The sequence below is a fragment of the Neovison vison genome, chromosome 14, assembly GCF_020171115.1.
Source record: "Neovison vison isolate M4711 chromosome 14, ASM_NN_V1, whole genome shotgun sequence".
In the NCBI taxonomy this organism is placed as follows: Eukaryota; Metazoa; Chordata; class Mammalia; order Carnivora; family Mustelidae; genus Neogale; species Neogale vison.
Window position 1 is genome coordinate 12,167,343 of NC_058104.1, and position 24,742 is coordinate 12,192,084.

Genomic DNA, 24,742 nt, shown 5'->3' on the forward strand with positions numbered 1-24,742 from the left:
GTGTTACTTGTTAAGTGGCATTTTCCATTTTTAACTCCTACCTTCGTGGGTCGCCGTGGCAGAGGAGCCATCCCACGGGACACTGCGGTTGGCGAATGCGTCTCCAAGGGACCGTCCCCCAGCGTGCGAACGTGTTAGATCACAGGGGGTGCCGTGCAAAGCGTGGGGGACTGGACGTGTGCGCGCTTACCCTCCACGCACACGCGCCTCTCTCTCTGTTTCTCTGTTGAGCGGCCTAAAACCTCCGTGTGCCGGCCTCAGGGGTGAGCGGAACCCGCCCGCCGCAAGGAAAGGCAACCCCCAGGGATACAGTAAAACGCCCGCGATCTTTACTGGACTGTGTTGAGGCATAAAATGTCATACAGACGGGTCCGATGCCGCAAGCTGCGTTTCGGCGTCGAGGTGGAAAGAACTGGAAAGCGGAGATCGGGAGATCGCGTGCACGTCGTCTTCTTATCTCGCCGTCCCCGGGGCGCGGAGGGTGGCAGTCGCCCGCGGGGCGCGGCCGGGGACGCCTTCCAGGTCATGTGGCGATGTGGAGCACGGAATCCCACCGCGAGTCCTGGAGCTGCGAGCAGAATTTCGTCCTGCTCAGTTTCATGATGGAGAAGAGCTGCTCGCAAATGTACGTGCTCCCGAACATGGAGAGGATCTTGGCGCAGTGGACCCTGTACCTCGGGTAGCTGCCCCGCAGGTACTTGCAGAACTCGGGGACCCCGACCTTGTCGTATTTCGTCTTCAGCGCCGTGTTGCACTGCAGGTCAATGACCTCCATCTGGAGCGCCTCGCGGACGCTCTCGACCGTCACGGAGAACGGGGCGCTGAACAGGGTCAGTTCGCGTTCGTGCACCTTGAAGTCAGACAGCCTCTTCTGGAACTCGGTCTTCAGCTCCACGATTTTGGGAATGTAGTTGAGGCCGTCGCTTTCGTTTCTGGAGACCGACTTCAGCGTGGGAAAGTGGGCCAGGTTGTTCCGGGCCAGGTGCGTCTCCCAGAGGCACAGCTTGGCCAGGAAGGCCCGGAGGAGGTCGTACATCTGCGTGACGACCTGCGAGTGCCCCTGGAGGGCGATGTTCAGCGTGTTCAGGTGCATGGTCAGGTCGACCAAGAAGGCCAAGTCTCTGATCCAGTCTGGAGAGCTCAGCTGAGGCAGGGGCTTGCCTCGGGACGCCATGAACGCGGCGATTTCTTCCAGCGATTCAAAGAACCGCTTGAGCACCAGCCCGCGACTGAGCCACTTGATATCGGTGCAGTAGAGCAGGCTGCCGTACTGGCTGTCCAGCTCGTACAGCAGGGTCGTGAACTCGCCGCGGTTCAGCCCGCGGGAGCATATCCAGTTCACCGAGTTCACCACGACGCTCATGACGTGCTCCATCTTCAGCTTCTGCGCACAGAGCGACTCCGGGTGGATGATGCAGCGGACCGACTTGAGGTCCGAGTCCCTGCACGCCGCGGCCGCCCTGGACTTGAGTTTCGTGACCAGGCCGTCGTTCCCGTCCACCATGGCGGGCGTGCCCGTGGAGGCCACGCTGACCAGTTTGGACCAGTCGATGTTGAACCGCTTCAGGCTCTTCTCGACGCGCAGAAACATCTCGTGGCCGGATCTCGTCCCCGCCACGGGCACCGTGTCCAAGAGCTCCTCCGACGCGTCGAGGTGCTGGTCCACGCCGCGGATGAATATGGCCAGCTGCGGCGTGTTATTGATGTCCGTGATCTCGTCGATCGCAATCGAGTAGGCCACGAACGACTTGATTTTTTCGCGTAACTTCTCCCATAAGTTCCCGGCCACGTCTTCCACGGGCTGCGCGGCGGCGGCGGTTTCCTTCGGGCTCGCGTGGGTCGGCGCCTGTTTCTGCTCGGGACCCGCGACTTCGGGGGACCCCAGGAGGTACTTCTGGAGCCCCTTCTTCAGCTCGTGGAGCTTCTGGTCGCGCGTCTTCTCCGTGTACTGGTCGTAGTGCTTACTGTGGTTCGTCTGGTAGTGGCGGCGCAGGTTGTACTCCTTGGACACGGACATGCTCTGCTTGCAGATCAGACACGTGGGGACACTCTGCACTTCCACGAAGAAATACGCTCTCTCCCACTTCTCTTGGAAGACACGGCCCTCCTGGTCTATCTTCCTTTTCCCCACTTTTGGTAGAGACATGGAGACAAGACACATGTCACGTTTTCTCTTAATGCCGCTCTATGAAAACCGACAGCAGAGACGTGATGATACATGCCAGGGGTGAGGCGGCAGGGCCAGGGGGGCATGGCGAACCCGGCCCTGCAGAGAGGGACGGCGGACTCAGCCCTAGCCAGCTGCTGCTGGACGGAAGGTGGGATCTGTGGCCAGATCTTCGGATTCCAAGAGAATTTAGAAATCGACTTTTTTTTTTTTTTTTTTTTAAAGGAAAACGCTTGGGCGCCTGGGTGGCTCAGTGGGTTAAAGCCGCTGCCTTCGGCTCAGGTCATGATCTCAGGGTCCTGGGATCGAGCCCCGCATCGGGCTCTCTGCTCAGCAGGGGGCCTGCTTCCCTTCCCCTCTCTCTGCCTGCCTCGCTGTCTACTGTGATCTCTCTCTGTCAAATAAATAAATAAAATCTTTTAAATAAATAAATAAATAAAGGAAAACGCTATGCCAGACACCGGGCTCAAACTCACAACCCCGAGATTAAGAGTGGCATACCTACCCACTAAGCTGGGCGCCCTGGATCCCCAACATCGACTTTCATAAAACGTCCCCAGCTTTTCTTTCTTATCCTCAAAATGTCTCTGGGTTCTTAGCGTCGGTCACTTATTCCCATTTTTAAAAGGTACGTGAGCCCCGTGAAAGGCGTCTTCTGTGATTTCAGGAAGTACCTGTTTGCCACATTTGCTTTAAGCGACACTGATCTGACAGTACGTTCGCATTTGAATGTCTATTTTTGTTCATTTGGGTCTCAAGAGAACTTCGAAGTCACGGAGAGGGGGATGACCACGGCATGGGGTTTACCTGCCATGGGCCGCAAAGGTCCTTGCTCCTAGGCCCGGAACCGCACACAACTTACTTGTTTTAAATTCAAAGGAATCTGGCCATGAAGCAGGTGCACTCTGCTTGGAGAGGACACGGGTCTAAACATTCACTTCACGGAAGTGTGGGCAGAGACAAGAAAGAAAGGCAACTTGGTGGGTGCCTGGGACTAGGGACAGGAACAGGAGATGACAGAAAAGTGGGTAGGAGGGACCTTTGGGGGGTGATGGGAATGTCCTAATATTTGATGGTGGTGACAGTTTGCCTAACTGTAAATTTATCCAAAATCGCTGACTGGTGTATACCTCACCCAAGTGAATGTTATGGCATGTAAATTATGCCTCCATAAAGCTAGAAAGAAAGGTTTAAAAAAAAAAAAAAAAACCTCATTAGGCAGCAAGACGAGTTTGGGAAGAACCTTCGGGAATTTTCAAAGAGTATTTTCAGCTTTCCCAGCTTGAACCACGGAGGTTCCTTCGTGACTCAGACTCCCGAGGACCTCCCTACGCCTGCTTTTCTTTTCTTTTTTTTTTTAAAGATTTCATTTATTTTGATAGAGACAGAGAGAGAAGGAACACAAGCAGGGGGAGCGGGAGAGGGAGAAGCAGGCTCCCCGCTGAGCAGAGAGCCCGATGTCAGGCTCAATCCCAGGACTCTGGGATCGTGACCTAAGCCGAAGGCATGCCTGCTTTTCTTACCACACGGGGCGCCGTTGACTTGCAGGGACCCGGGGGCCATGCTCAGAATATGGGGCATCACTCAGAAGAGATGCTGACCTCAGCCCCGGAGGGGGTCCTGAGAGCCCTCTCTGTGCCCAGTGGCACCCTTTTGGCTCTGAACTGGGGGCGGGGGTCTGGGCGGAGGGCAGGGGTGTCCTGGGGGACGGAGCTGGGGTTCTAGGCAGGCGCTATGTACCCACGGGTCTGGGCTAGTTCAGTAAACTACCCAGCCCCCCCACCGCTCGCCGGCCAGGAAGGGCTCCCACATGCGAGAGCCAGCGAGCGCCTTCAAACTGTGGGATGAGAATTCTGGTGAAGCCCCAGAAGGAAAGGACTTGATGACCAGCAGGTCACATAAACTGCGTCCAATGAACACCGGGCTCTGTTCTAGGGCTCAAGAAGCGAGGACCCTGGGGTGAGGGCCCGGCGACACGTCAGGCGATGCTGGGGACGCCCTTCTCGCCCCCTACCCGGGCTACTCACCGTTGCTAAGCTCCAGGCCTGGAAGGGGTCTGAAGGGAGAGAGACACAGTGAAAGCAACAGAGTTCATCTGTCCTCGGACACGCAGCTTCCGGAAGCGGCCACCTCCTGGGGTTAAAAAAAAAAAAATCCCACTGCCCCCTTCCCCATTGCCCACCCCCCCACGGGTCAGTGGCGGGCGACCTTCAGATTCATTCTCATCACCAAGCAGGGGGCGCTCACCTACCTGATGACCGTGAACTTGATAAATTCTGCGGCATCCAAGATCCTTCGCATGGAGCTGATTTCCAGGTAGCCAGGGGCCTTGAAGACCACGCCCGGGGGCATGCCGTCGATGACCACACAGCCAGGGTTGAACGTGATCTTCCTGTAGGGGACCTTCACGGGGAAGTCCGCCCCGATGGCTTCACCTGGAAGGAGAGAAGCAACAGACGCGCCTCAGTGTGCCACTTGCCTTTCCCAGGCCACGCTTTGTCTTCACGGCCGAGGCGTTAAGATCCTTCCCGTCCAGGGACAGTGGGGGAGGTTGGCCACTGTTGCTTCAGGGACAGCCTTACTGACTTGGACGTTGGCAACGGGCAAGGTAACAGACACAATTTCTCTCTCCGTGAAAGAGAAACGATCCTGGCATCTACCTGAAAGAGGGTTTTATGAAGATTAAATAATGAATCGCACGGGAGTACTGAAAGCCATGCTCGGCTATTACGTAAGAACCCAGTAAATCAAAGAGAGAGAGTGTTGTGATCACGGTGTCCATGTAAAAGATCGTCGGGGAAAATGCACACTGATTTTGATCGTAGCTCCTTCCCAGGGAGATTATTTCTTTAAAAAAAAAAACATATTTGGGGGGTGCCTGGGTGGCTCAGTGCGTTAAGCCTCTGCCTTTGGCTCAGGTCATGATCTCAGGGTCCTGGGATCGAGCCCCGCATCGGGCTCTCTGCTCAGCAGGGAGCCTGCTTCTCCCTCTCTCTCTCTCTGCCTGCCTCTCTGCCTACTTGTGATCTCTCTCTCTCTGTCAAATAAATAAAAATAAAATCTTAAAAAAAAACTTAAAAAAAGATTTAAAAAAAAATATATATTTTATTAACAATTTTTTTAGTAAGCTCTACACCCAACATGAGGCTTGAATTCACAACCCCTAGATCAAGAGTCGCACGTTCTTCTGACTGAGCCAGCCAGGCACCCCCAGAAAGATCAATAAAGTATTCCATTAAAAAGAAATACCTCAAATATATACTTTTTGGATACATAACAATATAAAAACTTACCAAATTTTCGGCTAAAGAGGTCATTGACTTGTTCTCTTAGTTGTTTTATCTTTTCAATGCTGGATAATCTTTCCTTCTCATTATCTAAAAATAATCAGACAATCAAACAAACTAGGGGTATTGATATATTTGCCCCCTAAAAAGCTGTTGGAGAAAGAGCCTGACAGCATAGGAAGAAAGCACTTTACCTGGCTTATCGTTCAGTTTAGTTTTTTGGAAATGTGTAAATGGAAGCCATTGTAGATGACAGAGAATGTCCCAAATTATAAACCCATGTAAACACACTGCATACTGCTTTAGGGAACATTTTCAACATTATGTAGAACCAGAATATCCATGTTGACCTCTACTCTTCAACACTGAATTAGCAATCTTAGCCAATGCAATATGATAGGTAAAAGGAATAAGACATAGTAGGACTAGAACAGAATATTTTTTAATACTTCACATTTTTATTGTATTTAATTTTGAATAACTAAAGCAGTTATGTGGTTCAAAACTCACAAGACAGAACACTGCACAGCGAACCATCTCTCTCCCATCCCTTTCTCAGCTCTGTTTCCTTCCTTGGAGGGACTGTGTTATTGGATTCTTTTGTATCTCTCCAGATAGATTTTATATACACATGTTCAGAAAGGACTGAATACACATATTTAGAAAGGACTGCTTGATGGGCAGCAGATAAACTACCCTCTGTGGCCAATTCCTATTCCGTGGTAGCTGGTGCTTGGAGTTGCCCGCCCTGAGGTGTATTTTCCAGTAATGCCAAGGCGTGGCTGTGAGAAGCAGTATATCTGATTAACGATGTCTGATATAAGCAAGGTATTCAGTGTTTGACACTCTGTACTGTATTTGATATTCCTGAATTGTTGAAAGGATGAACTAAGCAAAAAGATAATAATAATAACAAAGATCCAAGGGTTTATGACCCGTGTCATAAAATGGTTAAAATATAACAAAAAGAAAAATATAACATCAATTACGATAATGCCAGATAGACGTCCATACCTGGAACTGTCACCTGAACAATGTTAAGATCTTCAACACCAGCCGCAGAATTCGGGATGCTGGATGAATTTGTGCTTCCTAAAAAGAGAAACTGAAATGTAGGACTTGAAGAAAATTAGGTTAATTCTCCTCTAAAAACGTCCATGTGCCGCTCTGATCAGAAGTGCAGGCTCAACTTCTAAAGCTTCAGAGAACATGGGCTGTAGGCAGTCGGGCTCCATGCTCTGTGTCTAGGACGCTCTCCATCTCCCAGCCCCTCCGCCCTGCATGCACTTTCTCTCTCTAAAATAAATAAATAAATCTTTTAAAAAATAAAATATGAAAGTGCTCCTCTGGCTCCACATTCTATAAGTCATCGTAATAACCACTGTCTGATGCAGGACAAGTGCACACCTACACATGGGCTTCCAAATACTATGGTCCTTTGCTAGGTGGTCATTATCTACCGAATACCTTACAGCCAATCCTTTAGAAAACTGCTCTCCAGACCAAAAAGGTGATTGGACTTGTAGTCCCTTCACGAGCGTCATGTCCCACAAGAGAGGAGCACAGCAGGGAGGCCATCTTGGAGAACGTTTCCATCGACCTGTGTTCAAATCACCCCCGGACTTGGATTCTAACATGGGATTCTTTATACTGTTTCCTCGTTTAATTCAAGTAGAGTGCACACACAACGTTGCGTTGGTTTCAAGTGTACAACACAGCGATTTGACAACTCCGTATGTTACACTCCATTCTATTCATAAAAGTACTTTGAGGTAACAACCTAAGCGTTAATCTATGGAAGAATGGATAACCCATGATTTATGCACATGGTGGAATATTATCCAACCTTGAAAGGAAGTTTTGTAATTTTCTGCCATGTGGATGAACTTTGGAGAATTTATTTTATTTAAGTTATTATTTCTAACTTTTTTGAGAGACAGCATGAGTGCACATGAGTGGGGCAGGGAGCGGGGGGGGGGCGTGGAGAGGGAGAGAATGCGAAGCAGGTTCCACGCCCAGCTCAGAGCCCAGCACAGGCCTCCATCTGACGACCCTGAGATCACGACTGGAGCCAAAATCAAGAGTTAGGCGCTTAACTGACTGAGCCACCCAGGCGCCCCTGGAGATTTAAATGAAAGAAGTCAGACCCCAGAGGGCACCCACTGTACAATCCCACCCGTATGAAACAGGTAGGAAAGGTAAAGCCACAGAGACCAAGAGTAGCCTGGTGGATGCTAGGGGCTGTGGGAGGGAAGAGTGGGAGGGACTCGTAATGAGTTTGGGGTTTTCCTCTGACATGAAAATGCTTTGAAGCTACATAGAGGTGGTCGCCCAGCACCGTGAATGTACAAAAGCTACTGAATCGCTCACATTAAAATGGTTAATTTTATGTCATGTTCGTTTCATGTCAATTAAAAAAATTGGAAGTATTTTAAGGGTTTCCTTTCGTGGGATTTTAAGGAAAAATCACCTCACTGTATGGCTCAGAACGGGGGTCCCAGATGCCGCAGTGAGGCCTTAGATGGCCTGAGACTGGGCCGTGTAAATATCACTTTTTAAAAAAAAATTTTAATTAAAAAAAAAAAAAGATATTTATTTATTTATTTATTTGACAGACAGATCACAAGTAGGCAGAGAGGCAGGCAGAGAGAGAGAGGAGGAAGCAGGCTCCCCGCTGAGCAGAGAACCCAATGTGGGGCTCGATCCCAGGACCCTGGGATCATGACCTGAGCCGAAGGCAGAGGCTTAACCCACTGAGCCACCCAGATGCCTCCCCCGCCAGCCCCTTCTTTCTTCCTCACTTGGGATGGAGCATAGTCTGGTCCCGGCCAGTGTGAGCTGCACGGACGCACACACACGTGTGCACACGCACGCGCACACACACACACACACACACACCCCACGCCGCACTGAACCGCGTCCCTCTGACGAGGCTTCCGGAAACTCACCTTCAATTTTCACCTCAGCTTTGGGGTCCTCGCTCGTTTCTGAAGGGGCACACGGAGTGGAATCTTGGAAAAAAAAAAAATGTCTAAAATGACCTTGGTTGCTACGTGCCCTCATGTTGCAGCCCGAGACAGCAGCCTGGCCTGGCACGTTCAACCCAGTCCGTACCTAACACACGTAAAAGTGTCAATGTGAAAGTAATTTCATTTTTTTAAATTTTTATTTATTTTTACTTCTTTTAAACAAAATTTTAATTCAGTTAGCCAGCATGTAGTACGTCATGGGTTTCAGAGGTAGAGGTCAGCAGTTCATCAGCTGCGTCTAACAGCCAGTGCTCGCCACGTCCGCGCCCTCCTCCGTGCCCAGCCCCCAGGCACCCCGTCCCCGACCCCGGGGCCCTCCAGGAACCCTCAGTTTGCTTCTTGGAGTTAGGAGTCTCTCATGGTTTGTTTCCCTCTCTGGTTTCTCCCCATTTAGTTTTCCTCCCTTCCCCCTTCCCCTATGGTCCTCTGCACTCTCTCATATGCCTCATATGTGTGAAACCACATGATAATTGTCTTAATCTGATTGATGTATTTTGTTCAGCATCACACCCTCCAGAGGAATATCGAAAAAGAAAACCAAAGTTGATGGCATCACAATTCCGGACTTCAAGCTCCGTTACAAAGCTGTCATCATCAAGACAGACGGTACGGGCACAGAAACAGACACATAGATCAATGGAACAGAACAGAGAGTCCAGAAATAGACCCCAACTCTATGGTCAACTCATCTTCGACAAAGCAGGAAAGAATGTCCAATGGAAAATAGACAGTCTCTTCAACACGTGGTATTGGGAACACTTGACACCCACATGCAGAAGAATGAAACTGGACCATTTCCTTACACCATCCACTAAGATAATTAAAAATGGATGAAAGACCTAAATATTTATTTTTACTTATTATTACTATTTTATCATAATCTCTATACCCAACGTGGGGGTCGAACTCGTGATCCCGGGATCAAGGGCCTCACGCTCTTCTGACCGATGCAGCTGGGCGTCCCTAAATGTGAAGGTAATTTTAACTTGAAGAGGGATCACAGGGTAAGAAAGGGTAACCTTCTAAGGGATAAGGGGAGGCAAGAAACTCTCACATATTAAGAAACTGTACCCATTAGTGGACACGGAATGTCCTTTTCTTTGAGGCGATGGAATTCCTACGGTCAGAAGCAGTTTCTTGCTGTCATCAGACATCCCTCGGACAAAAGAGAGCTGCGTGCTCTGCGGGGCGGGTCCCCCGCCACCAGCCCCCGGGGTCCAGCCTGTTATGACCCCGGAGACACAATCGATTTTTCTGGTTTGCTAGAATTATGACCCACGGACACAAGCCTCGCTGGACGATCTCATCTAACTCTGGCTCATTTTAGAAAGCTTCTGTTAATTGTTCGTGGAGGAAGAAAGACTCTAAAGGAAGCAGTTGTTGGGTACTGGACTATCGTAACGTAAGATACACCGTCTGGGGGGGACATGGTGAAGACACACCACACATCTCTGCTCTTGAAGCTGCTGCTGCTTCTTCTTCTTCTTCTTTTTTTAAGATTTTATTTATTTATTTGACAGAGAGACACAGCAGGAGAGGGAACACAGGCAGGGGGAGAGGGAGAGGGAGAAGCCGGCTTCCCGCCGAGCAGAGAGCCTGATGCGGGGCTCGATCCCAGGACCCTGAGATCATGACCTGACTTAGAGAAAATACAAATCATTTTGGAACCAAAAGAGGCATCATCCTACCCCTAAAAGTGACGTCTTCTTGCCTGTAAACTGATAAAGATGTCCCATGCCTCTAGGTGTGGGGACAAAATCTCCTTTACTAATGTTACCTTGGACACGTATGAACCATTTTAAGAGTTCAGGCCTTACACACGATACTCAAGATTCATACACATAGGGAGGAAAGGACCATCAGATTTTACTTCTAGGGGTGCCTGGGTGGCTCAGTGGGTTAAGCCTCTGCCTTCAGCTCAGGTCATGATCCCAGGGTCCTGGGATCGGGTCCCACATTGGGCTCCCCGCTCAGCAGGGAGCCTGCCTCTCCCTCTCCCTCCGCTCCAGCTGCCCTCACTCCTGCTCTCTCTCTCTCTCTCAAATAAATAAATCTTAAGAAAAATTTAAAAAGGATTTCCTAAAATACTTCTCAACTCTGTTCAAAAGAATTTGGAGGGGGTGGGCACCTACCTGGTTGTTGGTGGACCATGCAGCTTTTTTTTTTTTAATTTAATTTTATTTTTTTTTAAAGATTTTATTTATTTATTTGACAGAGAGAAATCACAAGTAGGACAAGTAGACTGAGAGGCAGGCAGAGAGAGAGGAAGGAAAGCAGGCCCCCTGCTGAGCAGAGAGCCCGATGTGGGACTCGATCCCAGGACCCTGAGATCATGACCTGAGCTGAAGGCAGCGGCTTAACTCACTGAGCCACCCAGGCGCCCCGACCATGCAGCTTTTAATGGCAGGGTCATAAGTTCGAGCCCCATGTGTGGTGCAGAGTTGACTTAAAATTAAAAAAAAAAAAAAAGATTTTTGGTATGCCCATCAAGAAGATAAAGCAGTAAATGGCACAGGTGTAAATCCTTCTTAGCACACAACTTCTAATCTGGGTGCTTTAAGAAGAATCCCTCACGGGTCAGAAAAGCAAGGGTGACAGAGCTCCTGAGACCACATTTTAGCGCCAAGTCTCGGGTGGTTTTCTGAGGAGGCATGCCGGGAAGCTGCCTCACTGTCAAACATGCGTCGCGGGTCTTTAAAAGACTGTGCTCTCTGCAAAACACTGCAAACCAGAACACCAAAACCGAAAAGAGGCTAAAATGCCTGGTTTCTCTGACCTTCCATGGGTAACTCCATTTCTGCTACTTCGCCGCTGGCACAAGGATGCTGGCTTTCTGAAAGGGAAGCAAATGACACATTAAAAAAAAAAAAAGGCCAAAATAGAAAATGTGAACAAGAATTCATTTAAAACCAAGTCAACAGGTCAAGCCCCATGCCGGAATGTACGTGAGAACTACTCCAAGTCCTTGCCACGAAATTCACAGAAATGATTCCTTCTTTACGTTTTTTATTTGCTGATTTATCTGCCCTTGGGAGAAGATGCAAATGTCCCAGAGCAGAGATGGCAGAGATGCCGACAGCCACCAACGCCGCCCCCTGCTCTCCTGTGCCCCCCCCCCGCCCCATCCTTCAAGTAAATCCCAGGTCTGGCCGTGTGGAGGCGTGCAGACCGTGCGTGTGCAAGCAAGACAGAGGGACTCGTCCTTCCCCTTCCCCACACCACAGCTCCCCCCAAATTAACACTCTTCTGAACCCTCAGTTCATACCGGGTCACTGCGCAAACTTCCCCAACTGCCTCGTACACATCTTTTTAAAAAATGTCATATTTGGGGCGCCTGGGTGGCTCAGTGGGTTAAGCCGCTGCCTTCGGCTCAGGTCATGATCTCAGGGTCCTGGGATCGAGTCCCGCATCGGGCTCTCTGCTCGGCGGGTAGCCTGCTTCCTCCTCTCTCTCTCTGCCTGCCTCTCTGCCTACTTGTAATCTCTCTCTGCCAAATAAATAAATAAAATCTTTAAAAAAAAAATTAAAAAAAAATGTCATATTTGGGCATAGTTCCAAAGTTACATAAAAGTCACAAAAAGAAGAGTACAAAGAGGAACCACATACCGTTTCCTTCAACGACGTGGAGATAAGGGTTTATGGTTTCCCTTGATTATGTGCAATCCTGGCCCCCTACCCCCACCCCAGCTTCCTAAGTAGCTGGATCAATGCATGTATAGGGGACGTCCTTTTCTCCTCCTCTGACCCACCCGAGGACAAGTTAGGGACACCATGGCCCTTCACCTCTGAACACTTCCTTCTAGCCTTCCCTCCTCTAGGGCAGGATCTGGTCTAGGGCCCGGCACTGCGTCTCGTTCCCACTGCTCTTCACCTTCATTTAACCTGGCGCAGTTCTATAGTCTGCCTGATTTTTACGGCATTTCTGCTTTAGAAGAAGAGAGACTCCTGGGGCCCCTGGCTGGCTCGGTGAGTGGAGCGAGCGAACCTTGATCTCGGGGTTGTGAGTTCGAGTCCCTTGTTGGGTGTAGAGATTACTTAAAATTTTTAAGAAATTGGGTGGCTCGTGGGTTAAAGCCTCTGCCTTCAGCTCGGGTCATGATCCCAGGGTCCTGGGATCGAGCCCCACATTGGGCTCTCTGCTCAGCAGGGAGCCTGTTTCCCTTCCTCTCTCTCTGCCTACTTGGATCTCTGTCAAATACATAAATAAAATCTTTTTAAAAATTTTTTAAAAAAATTTAAAAAGGGAGGGAGACAACCCTCCCTCCACTGAAAGTTCCTTATTTCGAGTTGGTCTTTTCTAGACTTCTCTCTAGATGCCACAACCATTGGTGACTCCTGCTTGATCCACTCTTTTATTATAACGGTTACGAAAGGATGGCTTCCCAATTCCAGCGCTAACCAGCACTTGGCGTTCCATAGAATCCATAAATGTTCTTTTGTAGCTTGTTTATTCAAATCAGGATCCCGACAGAGCCCCACACACGGCATTTGGCTGAAATGTCTTAAATATCTTTTCTTATAAACCAGGTTTCTTCTCCATTTCTTCTTTAACTTGCCATTGTTCGATGAAGAAAACCACCTTGTCTGACGTTCCTCCCGCTCTGGAGTTTCCTGCCTGCGTCCTCATGGTGTCGTCTTCATGTTGTTCCTCTATCCCCCGTGTTTCCTGCAAACTGGTGGGTAGATCTAGAGGCTGGATCAGACTGAGGTTTGATTTTGGGGAGTATGTGTTCCCAAGGTGCACCTCCTACTGGATCCCATCGGGAGGCACATGAAGTCCGCTCACCTCTGCCTTCGTGATGTGAACACTGGACCACTGAGTTCAGGAAGTGTCTCCTTAATCCATTTGTGATAATTTCCCCATCAATGTTCTATAAATGGCTTCACTGGCCATTTGATGATTATTGCCAAGATGTATGGCTTCAATGGGGCTGTGTAATGGGGACATTTTATAGTTTTTTAAAAGCCTTACTCCCCCCCCCTTTTTAAAAAAAATAAGCTCTATGCCCATTGTGAGGCTTAAACTCATGACCTTGGGAAGAAACCTGAATTGGTTTGATCCTCTTACCGCCACCAACATCAAAGGAACCTGGGCGTGTTGTATTTCAGCAAAGCTTGTCCTGCGCATTCTCCATTCCCAGGGGCCCCGGAGATGGGGTACCTGCATGTATGAAAGATCTTACGGGAATTCCCAAGTCACCGATGTGTGTATGTGAGTCAGGGGTCTTCTGAGAGGTCTGTGCTTGGATGGAGGGTGAGGTCCAGGTGGGGTCGGGAATCAGACTTTTGTATAAATCTTGCACAAGCCCCTGGGCCCCGGTGGGGCCACAGCTGATGTCAAAGCCTGGGGAGGGGGGCTCTGCAAAGGCCAGTCAACATTCTGAGCAAGGGGCCTTGGTTGCCCTTATGGATCTAAACATTTCTCCCTCACTTCAAGGGTATATAACGATGTCAGTACTTCAGCAAGTGAGGACTTCACCTGAGTGTGGCAAAAACTATCCGTCCCATGGAAAGATGCCCACAATGTCAGGCAATTTTCACCCTTGGGGCATCAAGAAGGAAGGGGCCCCGCTTAAGGAGTTTTTGTACCAAGAAGATATCTTGAATAGTTCCGTCCTTTTCCAAACAAGCAGGAGAAAGATTAGAAAGCACACATTTAACCTAAATGTGGCTCTTCAAACAACGTACTTCTTTCTGAAAAACTGAACCAGAATGATGGTACGTACGTCTATCCAGTCCTCTACTCATTTCACTGCTGCCTGGGGAGCAGACTCTGTAAATACCCCAGATTCCCCCAACTGTATGCGTTTTGATAAAGCTCAAGGTCATTTGAGCTGTAAAGGATATTCCTGGGAGTCAAGATGTAATCATGTGTACTTTTTTCCAAAACGCAAGTGATTGAGACACAGGCTACATGGATTCTTTGCGAGGGACACGCTCAGCTCAGCAAGCACATGTGAGTGCCTGCTGTGTGCACAGCCCTGGGCTCGGGGCCCTGGGGGAAGACGCTGTGTGCCCCCCACCCCCACCCCAGGAGCCCACCACTGGCTAGGGTCGTCTGCAGCGAAAGCATAAATACCACACAAGCAGGCAGGACTAGAGGTGCGTGCACTTTGGGGGCGTAAGCTCCCTGCTCTCCTTGAGATTCCGACCGTCCACAAAGTGGCGGAACTTGCTGGAAGCCTGCAGAGCCAGGAGGAAACCCACCACACGGAGGGATCAGCTTGTATAAAAGCCGGGGGAAGGAGGATTTGGGGCCTGTTCAGGGACAGGAATGAGCCTGAGCAGGACGTCTGAAGAACGGAGGGGAGGGGGGGCTGGCCGTGGGGAGACGGGGTGGGCAGACAGAACAGGAAGGGAGCCGGGAACAGCGACGGAAGACATGGCACAGGAGAAGCCACAGACGATGTGTGAGCAGGGGAGGGAGGTGACAGACCCCGTTCTCCAGAAATAAATGCTTGGGGGACAGGACGTAAGAGGGATTGAAAAGGGATCCAGCTGTGTGTGGGGCTGGGGCGACCAGCCCAGAACCACAGTGATATGACGGACACTCTCACTGGTCTTCAGTTTTTGGGAAAAAAATTTCTTTTTTTTTACGGTATGTTAGAGACCTCAGAATGGCGCAGGAGTATTTCAAGGTAAGATTTCTATGGGAAATACTTCAAACCTGGTCACGTTTGAACAATTAACTGCGCAATGTCCCGCAGTCTGCCTGCCTTCCCAGCAGAGTCAAAGACGAGACGGGATCCGGGGGCTTACAATGCTCTTATGGATGCGACATTGTCGTGTCGTCCAGCTGGCATCATGCTGGGAGGGGTTCATCCGGATTCTGACCTCGCCAGCCAAGAACAGACCACCTACCCGCGCCCTGTGTGAAACGTGCGCGTCTCTGGTAAGCCGTGTCTTCTGTTCCCCATTTTACTTGTCAATGAAACAAATACTATTAAGAACGGGACCTGAATTTCTTTTGGTACTTTCCCAGGAATTTAGGGGACAGACCAGACAGGAGAGGGTCAGAGAGAAATTGTTGTTTTTAAATAGTTTCCACGCGCAGCACGGAGCCCAAAGCGGGGCTCACACTCACGACCCTGAGATCAAGACCTGAGCTGACAAGTCACACACTTAACCGACAGAGCCACCCAGGGCAGGATTTTTGAACGCACAAAGTAAGACTTGCTAACAGATAAACTCCGGTCATGTGCGCCCTGGACCCTTTACCCTCGTGTTTGCCCTGAAGCCTGTGGACTCAGGCTACACGGGATCTGGGCTATGACTGTGAAATGCTTTATGTCAAATGGCCCTACAGTAGATCCCGGGCACGTGGGTCTTCTTCTTTTTTTAAAATTACTCCCTGACTGTTTTCCAGAAGGGGGTTGATGACCATTTTCTATCACTGATAATGTTTAGGGAAGAAAATGGGGCTAAAATGGTATTACCTTGCGTGTTGTAGCAATAGTAATTAGGATCTTCCGATTCCTTCTTGACGGACGCAGCGGCCGTCTTCACCGCGGTGCCTTGGGAGGCAACGAAACGGTAAAGCCACGGGTGAGTCCGCAGCCCGCCCCCTACCCACACCCAGGGAGGCCGGAGCTGCTGCTGCAACTTCCAGGCTCTGGGTTAGCACGACCACACGGGAGTGAGCGAAACCGCACGGCCTCACACTCTCCGAGCAAACCCTAAACCCGGATCAGGACAGAAGCCGTAGCGACGTCGCAAAACAAACAAACGACAACAGAAAATCAACATAGAAGCCGGGAAGAAAGGAGGGAGAGAAGGAGGATGAAAGGAACAGAAAGAGGAAGGGAGGGAAAGGACGGGACAAGGTCGGGCTCCTAGCTTGAGAAATGCTCCCTGTCCAGACGGCAGCGCATACACGTGCGTTTATCCAAAGTCCGGTAAACGTTTTCTCCTATTCAAAAAAATTATTTATTTATTTATTTATTTTTAATAAATATTTATTTTTAAATAAATATTTATTTTTAATAAATACATTTAATAAAAATTTATTTATTTTTTAAAAATTTATTTATCTGACACAGAGAGAGATCACAAGCAGGCAGAGCGGCAGGCAGAGGAAGAGAGAGGGAAGCAGGCTCCCCGCTGAGCAGAGAGCCCGATGCGGGGCTCGATCCCAGGACCCTGAGATCATGACCTGAGCCGAAGGCAGAGGCTTTAACCCACTGAGCCACCCAGGCACCCCTTGTTTTTCTTTTTTTAAGATTTTATTTATTTGGGGCACCTGAGTGGCTCAGTGGGTTGAGCCTCTGCCTTTGGCTCAGGTCATGATCCCAGGGTCCTGGGATCGAGTCCCGCATCGGGCTCTCTGCTCAGTGAGGAGCCTGCTTCCCCCCTCCCTCTGCCAGTTTTTCTGCCTACTTGTGCTCTCTGCTGTCAAATAAATAAATAAAAGCTTAAAAAAAAAAAAGATTTCATTTATTTATTGGGACTCCCAGGTGGCTCAGTCAGTTAAATGTCTGCCTTTGGCTCAGGTCATGATCCTGGAGTCCCGGGATCGAGCCCCGCGTCGGGCCGTCTGCTCAGCAGGGAGCCTGCTTCTCCCTCTGCCTGTGCTCCTCCCCCGACTCGTGCTCTCTCTCAAATAAATAATAAAATCTTTGAAACAAAATTATTTATTGAGAGAGAGGGTGTGTGAGGGGGGGAGAGGCAGAGGGGGAGAGAGACTCTCAGGCAGACTGCACACTTAGCTCGGAGGCTGGCGCAGGCTCCACATCCCGACCTGAGGCCGCAGACGCCGCTGAAAGGATCTAGTTTCTCACCAAGTGTGATGTTAGCTGTTGGCTCTTCGTTGTTTTTTTTTGTTTTGTTTTTTTAAAGTCGCATTGAGAGAGTGCCCCCCTTTCTACTTTACGGAAAGTCTCACATTTTAGAAGTAAAACCAAAGAAAGGAGTCACGATAACCCGCTGAAGACTTGGTTTTAAAGGCATCGGTGTACATACCGGAATCTTCCATGGGCTCCGTTTTCACACTGACGGGGCTGCAGCTGAAAGGAGAAGGGAGCCCCTGTCAGGACAAGCTGGTGGCGTGCGACGTGAGCCCAGGCATCGGGACACGCTGTACAACAATCCCCCGATATCCACACCATGCTTGCTCCCCGCCCCGTTAACCAGCCGAACACAAAGCTCATTTAGAATTAACATTCTTGTAATTTGTCATACAAATAAAGGCGTCCACAGAACACAGTCTTAAAATCCCCAAATCCCTTTGAATAAAGAACGTCGAACTTCCCACGGTCTAAAAACGAACACTTTAGGGTTATGTGTGCATTTGATTCGTTATACCCCCTACCTTTCGCTTGGCGATGTCACCGACCTCTTAGCGTCTGTGGCCACCACAGGCCCACCTGTGCGGGAGGAGAAAGACACATGCTAGCCATTCTGCACCTTGAAAATGCCAACGTTCAGAGGCACGTAAGGTGAAAGCAAAGGTAGAGAGAACGCAAGTCCAGCCCCAGCCCTTACACCATCGTCCAGGGCAGAGATAAACTCAGAGCAGCCCTTGTGCCCTGGGGCCACGTGTGGGGGCAGAAGGGGGGGGCAGGAGTGGACTGGGGCTGGAGCGACCTCACGCGGGTCACTAAACCTCCTGGGGCCTCAGTTTCCTCGTCTGAAAATGGTGGTAGGGTGACGATCAATTAATACGTACAGCGAGCTTAGAATCGTGCCAGGTACAGCACATGTGCAGAGAAAGGCTGAGCAGCTAAGACACTCCTATAGTGAAAATACAAGCCATGGGGGACATCGGCCACCGGGTCCCCGGCCGCCCCTGACCCTCAGGTCCCTGCTTTAACAGTACCTGGGTAAGTCTGGGAACTTGGAAGTGCTCTGCAAGGGGCTTTGCTCGGAGAGTAATTCAGGGTCGGCACAATGTCACGTTGCCCAAGAACCCCGCCAGCGCCTTGTGAAGCCTGCCCCACCCCTCCCCTGGGCCTTTTGTTTCTGTAACTAGTCGACCCGGCCAAACACCCTCTTCGGCCTGGTCTCCCAAGGCCAGCTACGGCCACTGTGTTTCCCACTGCGATCCAGAATAATCTGAAGGAGTAAGAAGTGGGCAGAGGTAGGTCTCCAAATGCTTCAGGCAAAATTATAATTTCTTGGTCCCTTGGCCATCAAAAGTTAAGGAGATGATGAAGGGTTGTGCGTTCTCAAATGCGGCCTCCAACACCCACACGTGCTACTTGCTGCCGGAGCACGTGGGATGGGCTTCCTGGCAGAACCAACACATAGTGACCCTGCTTTAGCTTGAGAACCTGGTCCTCCAGGAAGCCCTTCTGGTCACACAGACGACCACCAGCCATCCTGAGAACATCACAGGTCATCGCTGGTTGTCTGTTGGACAGTCTCCTTCATTCTAGATCGTGAGTCTCGGAAGCACGGGAACACTCACATCTCCTACACTCACTCTGGAACCCAACAATGCCCGGCCCGTGGTTGCGACTCAAAGACCATGGGGTGACCTGGCATCCTCACACTCCTGTCCTTGAGGACAAGGTTGGCCCTGCTGCCCTCCCTGCTCCAGCCGTGGAAGCTTGCCGGCTTGAGACCGGGGAGCAGAATCCTGTCTCAGTTCTCGCTGTGGTGGGTCCTTCCCTGACCTGCTCACCCTCCAACAGCACGATCCCCCCCACCCCTCGCCCACCCTGGAGGGTCAGAAGGTTTCTCCCTCCGCGGGGAGAAGGCAAGGAATACACAAGCTTCTGAATGTACCAAACTTGCATTTTAATTAAGAAAAGCAGAACTGGCTTAGCAGCCAGGAGCAGTCACCAAGTATGAGACGCTGTCACTTACCTAGCTGACTCACTGCACCTAGGAAAGGTCTGCAAGAAAACCGATACTATTACCTGACGTGAACACACAAGGAAGACAGATCAAACATCCGCATAATCAGCTTCTACGTGTAACAGAACTTAATGAACAAATGAACTTGAAACGAAGCCGCCCATTTATCCTCAAAAGGACCAGCTGTTATGAGGGGGATAGAGCCTGCCACCTGTTTATGATGAATGAAATCCCTGCTTTGTTCTCCAAGATCCATTTCAGGGTGGCGAGACCATAGTTCTCAGGGGGTTGAAAGGCCACTCCTTCTGGAAGGCCCTGCACAGCCACGGCCCCGGGGTCTCGCAGCATCTTCTCGTATGGAACAGGTACCATTGCCGTCGTCCCCAAGGCTTTCCCTAGAGGAAGAGTCCAGATGCCTTTAGATGGAATGAGCCCAGACCCTACCAGTCAGTTTCATTCGAGGTAGGAAGTAAACTTGGGTGGCGACACTCTGAAGGTCAAGTAAAAGCTCACGTACCCCATTCCTTACAACCCAAGTTCATAAAATTCCCAAAGGGCACAAGGAACTACTTATCAAACATTTTACTTTACATCTTCACTTTAGAAAGAGGAAATAATAGGTCTTTTTTCTCCAGTCTGTTGGAGACGATGCACCCAGGTTGGCAGGGAGGACCCGTGGTTCTTCAGGCTGCTGTCAACAAGGGATGGGAGCCCCTACCCACAGCTTAGCCATCCCTATGTCCCTATGTCCCTCCATCCCTCCAACGAGTCAGGCCAACTTCCCACGGAAAAGTTACAGAGTCAACATGGCCTCACATTGCTGCCATCTTGGGGCCCTGTCAGCCTTTCTGCACTGGCTGACCAGCCCCCAGGGAAGGAGCCCCATTTATCTCAGGGAAGGGTAGCTTGAGACCCCCAGATCCCCTATGCTCGGGGCCCCCACAGTCGAGTGCTTACAGGGACCTGAAAGTTCCATAAATATATGAAGCTCTTTAAAAATGACAAACAAGACCCTGAGATGCTAAGGAAGGAGCTTATGTCACAAGTTAAGTACAACACTCCTGTAGCTATTTGGGTACTGAGCCCTTTTTTTCTTTTTAAAGATTTTATAAATTTATGGCAGAGAGACACAGTGGGAGAGGGAACACAAGCAGGGACAGTGGGTGAGGGAGAACCAGGCTTTCCCCCGAGCAGGGAGCCCAACATGGGGCTTGATCCTGGGACCCTCATGACCTGAGCCAAAGGCAGACATGCAGTGACTGTGTCACCCAGGTGCCCCAGCCTTTTTTTTTTCAAGATTTTATTTGTAGGGGCGCCTGGGTGGCTCAGTTTGTTAAGCAACTGCCTTCGGCTCAGGTCATGATCCCTGGATCCCGGGATCGAGTCCCTTGGCAGGCTCCCTGCTCGGCAGGAAGCCTGTTTTTCCCCCTCTCTCTGCTGCTCCCCCTGTTTGTGCTTTCTCGAATAAATAAAATAAAATTAAAAGAAAAACAAAAGAAGAAGAAGAACTGGCTTTTCACTTAAGGAGAATGTGGAGTTTTAAGTGTCAGAGTCATCTAAGTGGTCCCATGAATAAGGTGATCTGAAATGGGGTCCAGTTATCCCTTGGTGAACTATTCAGAGAATTAATGCTTGGCCTGTAAACTTTACCGTAACAAAAGCAGAAATAGTCCTCAACCGCTTTTCTGAGTATTTCCGTTTCTCCTGAATCCATCGGCATCCCGTTTGCGGGGCCTGGGGGCTTGGCCTCCTCTGTTTCGTGGGCAATGCCTGTAAGTGAGTGACAGGCACAGAGTCATTATCCCAGCATTTGTCTTGTGTGTTCCCTTCATATCTCTGCTTCTGGTATTGTGAAGCAAGAAAGGGGAAGAATGAAGAAACACAAAACACGTTTTTGGTTTTTTTTTTCCTGAGTAAATTCTACCCCAAAATGGGGATTGAACACACGACCCTGAGATGGTCACACACGGCTCTGACTGAGCACCCAGGTGCCCCTAAAACAAGATCTTTTATTAAGAAAACCCACAGAGATGGGGTGCCTGGCTGGCTCAGTTGGTAGAGCATGCAACTCTTGATCTTAGTGTTGTAAGTTCAAGTCCCATGTTGGGTGTAGAGGTAACTTAAAAAATAAAATCTTGAAAAAAATTGGGGGTTCCTGGGTGGCTCAGTCAGTTAAACATCCAACTCTCAATTTCAGCTCAGGTCATGATCTCAGGGGCATAAGATTGAGCTCTGCCTCAGGCTCTGTACTCAGCTCCACTGAGCATGGGGCCTGTTTAAGATTCTCTCTCCCTTGTTTGCTGCCACTCCCTGCCCGTGCTCATATGCATGCTCTCTCTAAAATAGATAAATGAATAAATATTAAATTTTTTTAAAAAAACTCACAAAGACCAGGGCATTTTTGATGAATAGGATAATGTAACAGTGATCATCACCTCTGAAATGAATCTACTGAGAAAGAACTATAAATAATTCCACAGACAGACAACAGTAGTAGCTCCAAGGAAATGATAACAGAAATGTTATTTGCTGTATAGTCTGAAGGTAACAGTCATGGTATGGGGAGACTTTTACCATGGAATGAAAGTAGAAGCATCACTACAGACATTAAAATTATAAGGCAAATGTTATAAACCATTGTTCTGGTCACCAAATTTGACAACTTACATGAAAGGAACTAGTTAAAAATGAGGTTGAAAGTAATATTAGAAGTGCCTGAGTAGTTCAGTCGTTAAGCATCTGCCTTCAGCTCAGGTCATGATCCCAGCGTCCTAGGATTGAGTCCCACGTCGGGCTCCCTGCTTGGCAGGAAGCCTGCTTCTCCCTCTCCCACTCCCCCTGCTTCTGATCCCTCTCTCCCTGTGTCTCTCTCTGTCAAATAAATAAATAAAATCTTAAAAAAAAAAAAAGAAAAAGTAAGATTTACTGAAATGCGTACCAGAAGAAATAGAAAGCATGAACAGTCCTGTATCTGGAAAGCCAGCCTGTATCTGGAAAACCAACTGTGAAACTTGGAAAAAATCTGTAATTAAATATCAACTATTGGGGCACCTGGGTGGCTCAGTGGGTTAAGCCTCTGCCTTCAGCCCAGGTCATGATCTCGGGATCCTGGGATCGAGCCCCGCATCAGACTTTCTGCTCAGCAGAGAGTCTGCTTCCCTTGCTCTCTCTCTGCCTGCCTCTCTGCTTACTTGTGATCTCTCTCTCTCTCTGTCAAATAAATAAACAAAATCTTAAAAAAATATATCAACTATTAGAAATCCAACCAGCAAGGAGCTTGGGGGGCTCAGTTGGTTAAGCATCTGCCTCTTGGTTTCAGTTCAGGTCATTATCTCAGGGGCATGACACTGAGCCCCGTGTTAGGCTCCAGAGTCAGTGGGGAGTCTGCTTCTCTCTCCCTCTGCACCGTCCCTGCCCCTCCGCCCACGGCTTGTGCGCTTTCTCTCAAATAAATAAATACACCTTTAAAAAAAAGAAACTCAGGGACGCCTGGGTGGCTCAGTTGGTTAAGCAGCTGCCTTTGGCTCAGGTCATGATCCCAGCGTCCTGGGATCGAGTCCCACATCCGGCTCCTTGCTTGGCAGGGAGCCTGCTTCTCCCTCTGCCTCTGCCTGCCACTCTGTCTGCCTGTGCTTGCTCTCGCTTCTCTCTCTATGACAAATAAATAAAAAATAAAAAAAAATCTTTAAAAAAAAAAAAAAAAAAAAAAAAAAAGAAACTCAGCCGGCGCCTGACATGAGTGGAAGGAGAACAGCCTTCATGTTCATCAGTTACACACTCACTGTATTATTTAAAGATTGCTTCATGTTTGAATCTATCTTCCTGAGTGCACAGACCCTAATTTTGGTCTTGGAAACCAATCTGAACCAACCGATCCCTCTCTCCTTCCCATATTTGTATGATCTTGACATGTAAACATGTATTTATGTCCGCATGCCCTCTGACAACCCTTGGGAACATCTACATCTCTATCTCCCCTCTCTCTCCACACTCACATTCACATTATATCCTCTGAGAAACCTTTGCGCGTCTTTTCCTCCCCTTTCTTGGTTCTAGAAAATACTGAGGTGCCTAGTCAGTATTTGGTAGATGACCTACCACAGTAGAGACCATCACTATGCAAGGTGTAGGTTTTAACTAACACCCTAGACTAGTTTCTGTCACATATGGCCCACAGGCTCACTGGCGATCCTCACCACCTGTAACACATTGAAGGCTCTGACGGTCCCATAGTGAAAAAAGGGAAAATGGTTATTAACTCAGAGGAATACCTAACAAGCCCTTTCCTTTGGAAATAAGTAAAATAAAAATTTTTATTTATTTTTTATTTTTACTTTGAAAGATTTTATTTATTTATTTGACAGAGGGAGAGACAGCCAGAGAGGGAACACAAGCCAGGGGAGTGTGAGAGGGAGAAGCAGGCTTCCCGCCGAGCAGGGAGCCCGATGCCAGGCTTGATCCCAGGATCCTGGGATCATGTCCTGAGCCGAAGGCAGACACTTAACAAGTAAGCCACCTATGTGCCTCCGCACATTTTTTAAAAATAAGAATTTTAAAAAAGATTTTATTTATTTTTTTTCAGAGAGAGAGAGAGAGAGAGACATGGGGAGGGACAGGGGAGAAGGAGAGAGAAAATCTTAAGTACACCCCATGCCCAGCGTGGACACTGAAGCAGGACTTGACCTTGCGACCCTGAGATCATGACTGCAGCCGAAACCAAGAGCTGGATGCTCAACTGACTGAGCCACCCAGGCACCCCAGAATTTTTTAAAAATGTGGGTTTATAAAATGAGTTGAAGATCGTTTACTCTATGTTCCTCACATTTCTTTTACAAAACCAGGGTGCTCCTGAGGACACAGGACAAAAGCCACTGGCCCTGTTTCTTGGACTCCTCACTGTGAGGCAGCCGACTCACGGGGATGCCAAGTCACAAGACGGGTATCAGGACCACTTTTAGGATAATGTTTAGGACGCTTTCAAAGAAAACGTCCCGTAAGTCTTCCTAGCAACTATTTTAAGAGTTACAAATACAAAGGACAGAACTGTTAACACCTACAGTATTTTGCAAAATCCTTCTGTAAATCGGTCCTGGCGTTGACGAAAGCGCGTCCTCTCTCGGTTCCGACGACAAACACGTCCGTCTCATACATGGCGATGCAGGCCACTTCCGCCTTGGACTTGGCCAGTTCTTTACACTGAAACAGACATGAGGAAGAGGGTGACACACCAGTGTTATACACACCCAAGTCTAGTGGAGCCCCAGAGATCTGTTTTGAGAAGAGTGCACGGGGGCGCCTGGCTGGCTCAGTCCACAGAGTGTGTGACTCTTGATGTCCTGATTGTGGGCACACAGTGAGCACAGAGATTACGTCATTAAGAAAAATATAAAATTAGGTGCAAAATGAGTATTCATTTAGAATGAGAAAAATCCCCCCAAAGAAACAAAGCAAATCCACCAAGC

At 49.1% G+C, this 24,742-nt stretch overlaps 1 protein-coding gene across 2 annotated transcripts in view; it reads right to left on the reverse strand.

Moving 5' to 3' along the window:
• Nucleotides 1-307: 307 nt before the first annotated feature.
• Nucleotides 308-24,742, reverse strand: part of LOC122895324 (general transcription factor II-I repeat domain-containing protein 2-like) — a 33,758-nt gene continuing 9,323 nt past the window's right edge. The window contains exons 3-16 of one of the 2 annotated variants that reach the window (XM_044232652.1): nucleotides 24,338-24,476; nucleotides 20,931-21,050; nucleotides 19,492-19,675; nucleotides 19,290-19,318; nucleotides 17,791-17,845; nucleotides 17,442-17,485; nucleotides 15,920-15,997; nucleotides 11,260-11,316; nucleotides 8,403-8,465; nucleotides 6,469-6,546; nucleotides 5,461-5,544; nucleotides 4,419-4,602; nucleotides 4,195-4,223; nucleotides 308-2,130 (exon numbers count right to left, since the gene is read on the reverse strand). In XM_044232652.1, coding sequence (XP_044088587.1) covers nucleotides 524-2,130; nucleotides 4,195-4,223; nucleotides 4,419-4,602; nucleotides 5,461-5,544; nucleotides 6,469-6,546; nucleotides 8,403-8,465; nucleotides 11,260-11,316; nucleotides 15,920-15,997; nucleotides 17,442-17,485; nucleotides 17,791-17,845; nucleotides 19,290-19,318; nucleotides 19,492-19,675; nucleotides 20,931-21,050; nucleotides 24,338-24,476 — 2,751 coding nt within the window. In that variant the 3' untranslated portion in view covers nucleotides 308-523. Of the gene's footprint in view, nucleotides 2,131-4,194; nucleotides 4,301-4,418; nucleotides 4,603-5,460; nucleotides 5,545-6,468; nucleotides 6,547-8,402; nucleotides 8,466-11,259; nucleotides 11,317-15,919; nucleotides 15,998-17,441; nucleotides 17,486-17,790; nucleotides 17,846-19,289; nucleotides 19,319-19,491; nucleotides 19,676-20,930; nucleotides 21,051-24,337; nucleotides 24,477-24,742 lie in introns of both variants that reach the window. The other variant, XM_044232653.1, reaches the window with a different exon arrangement.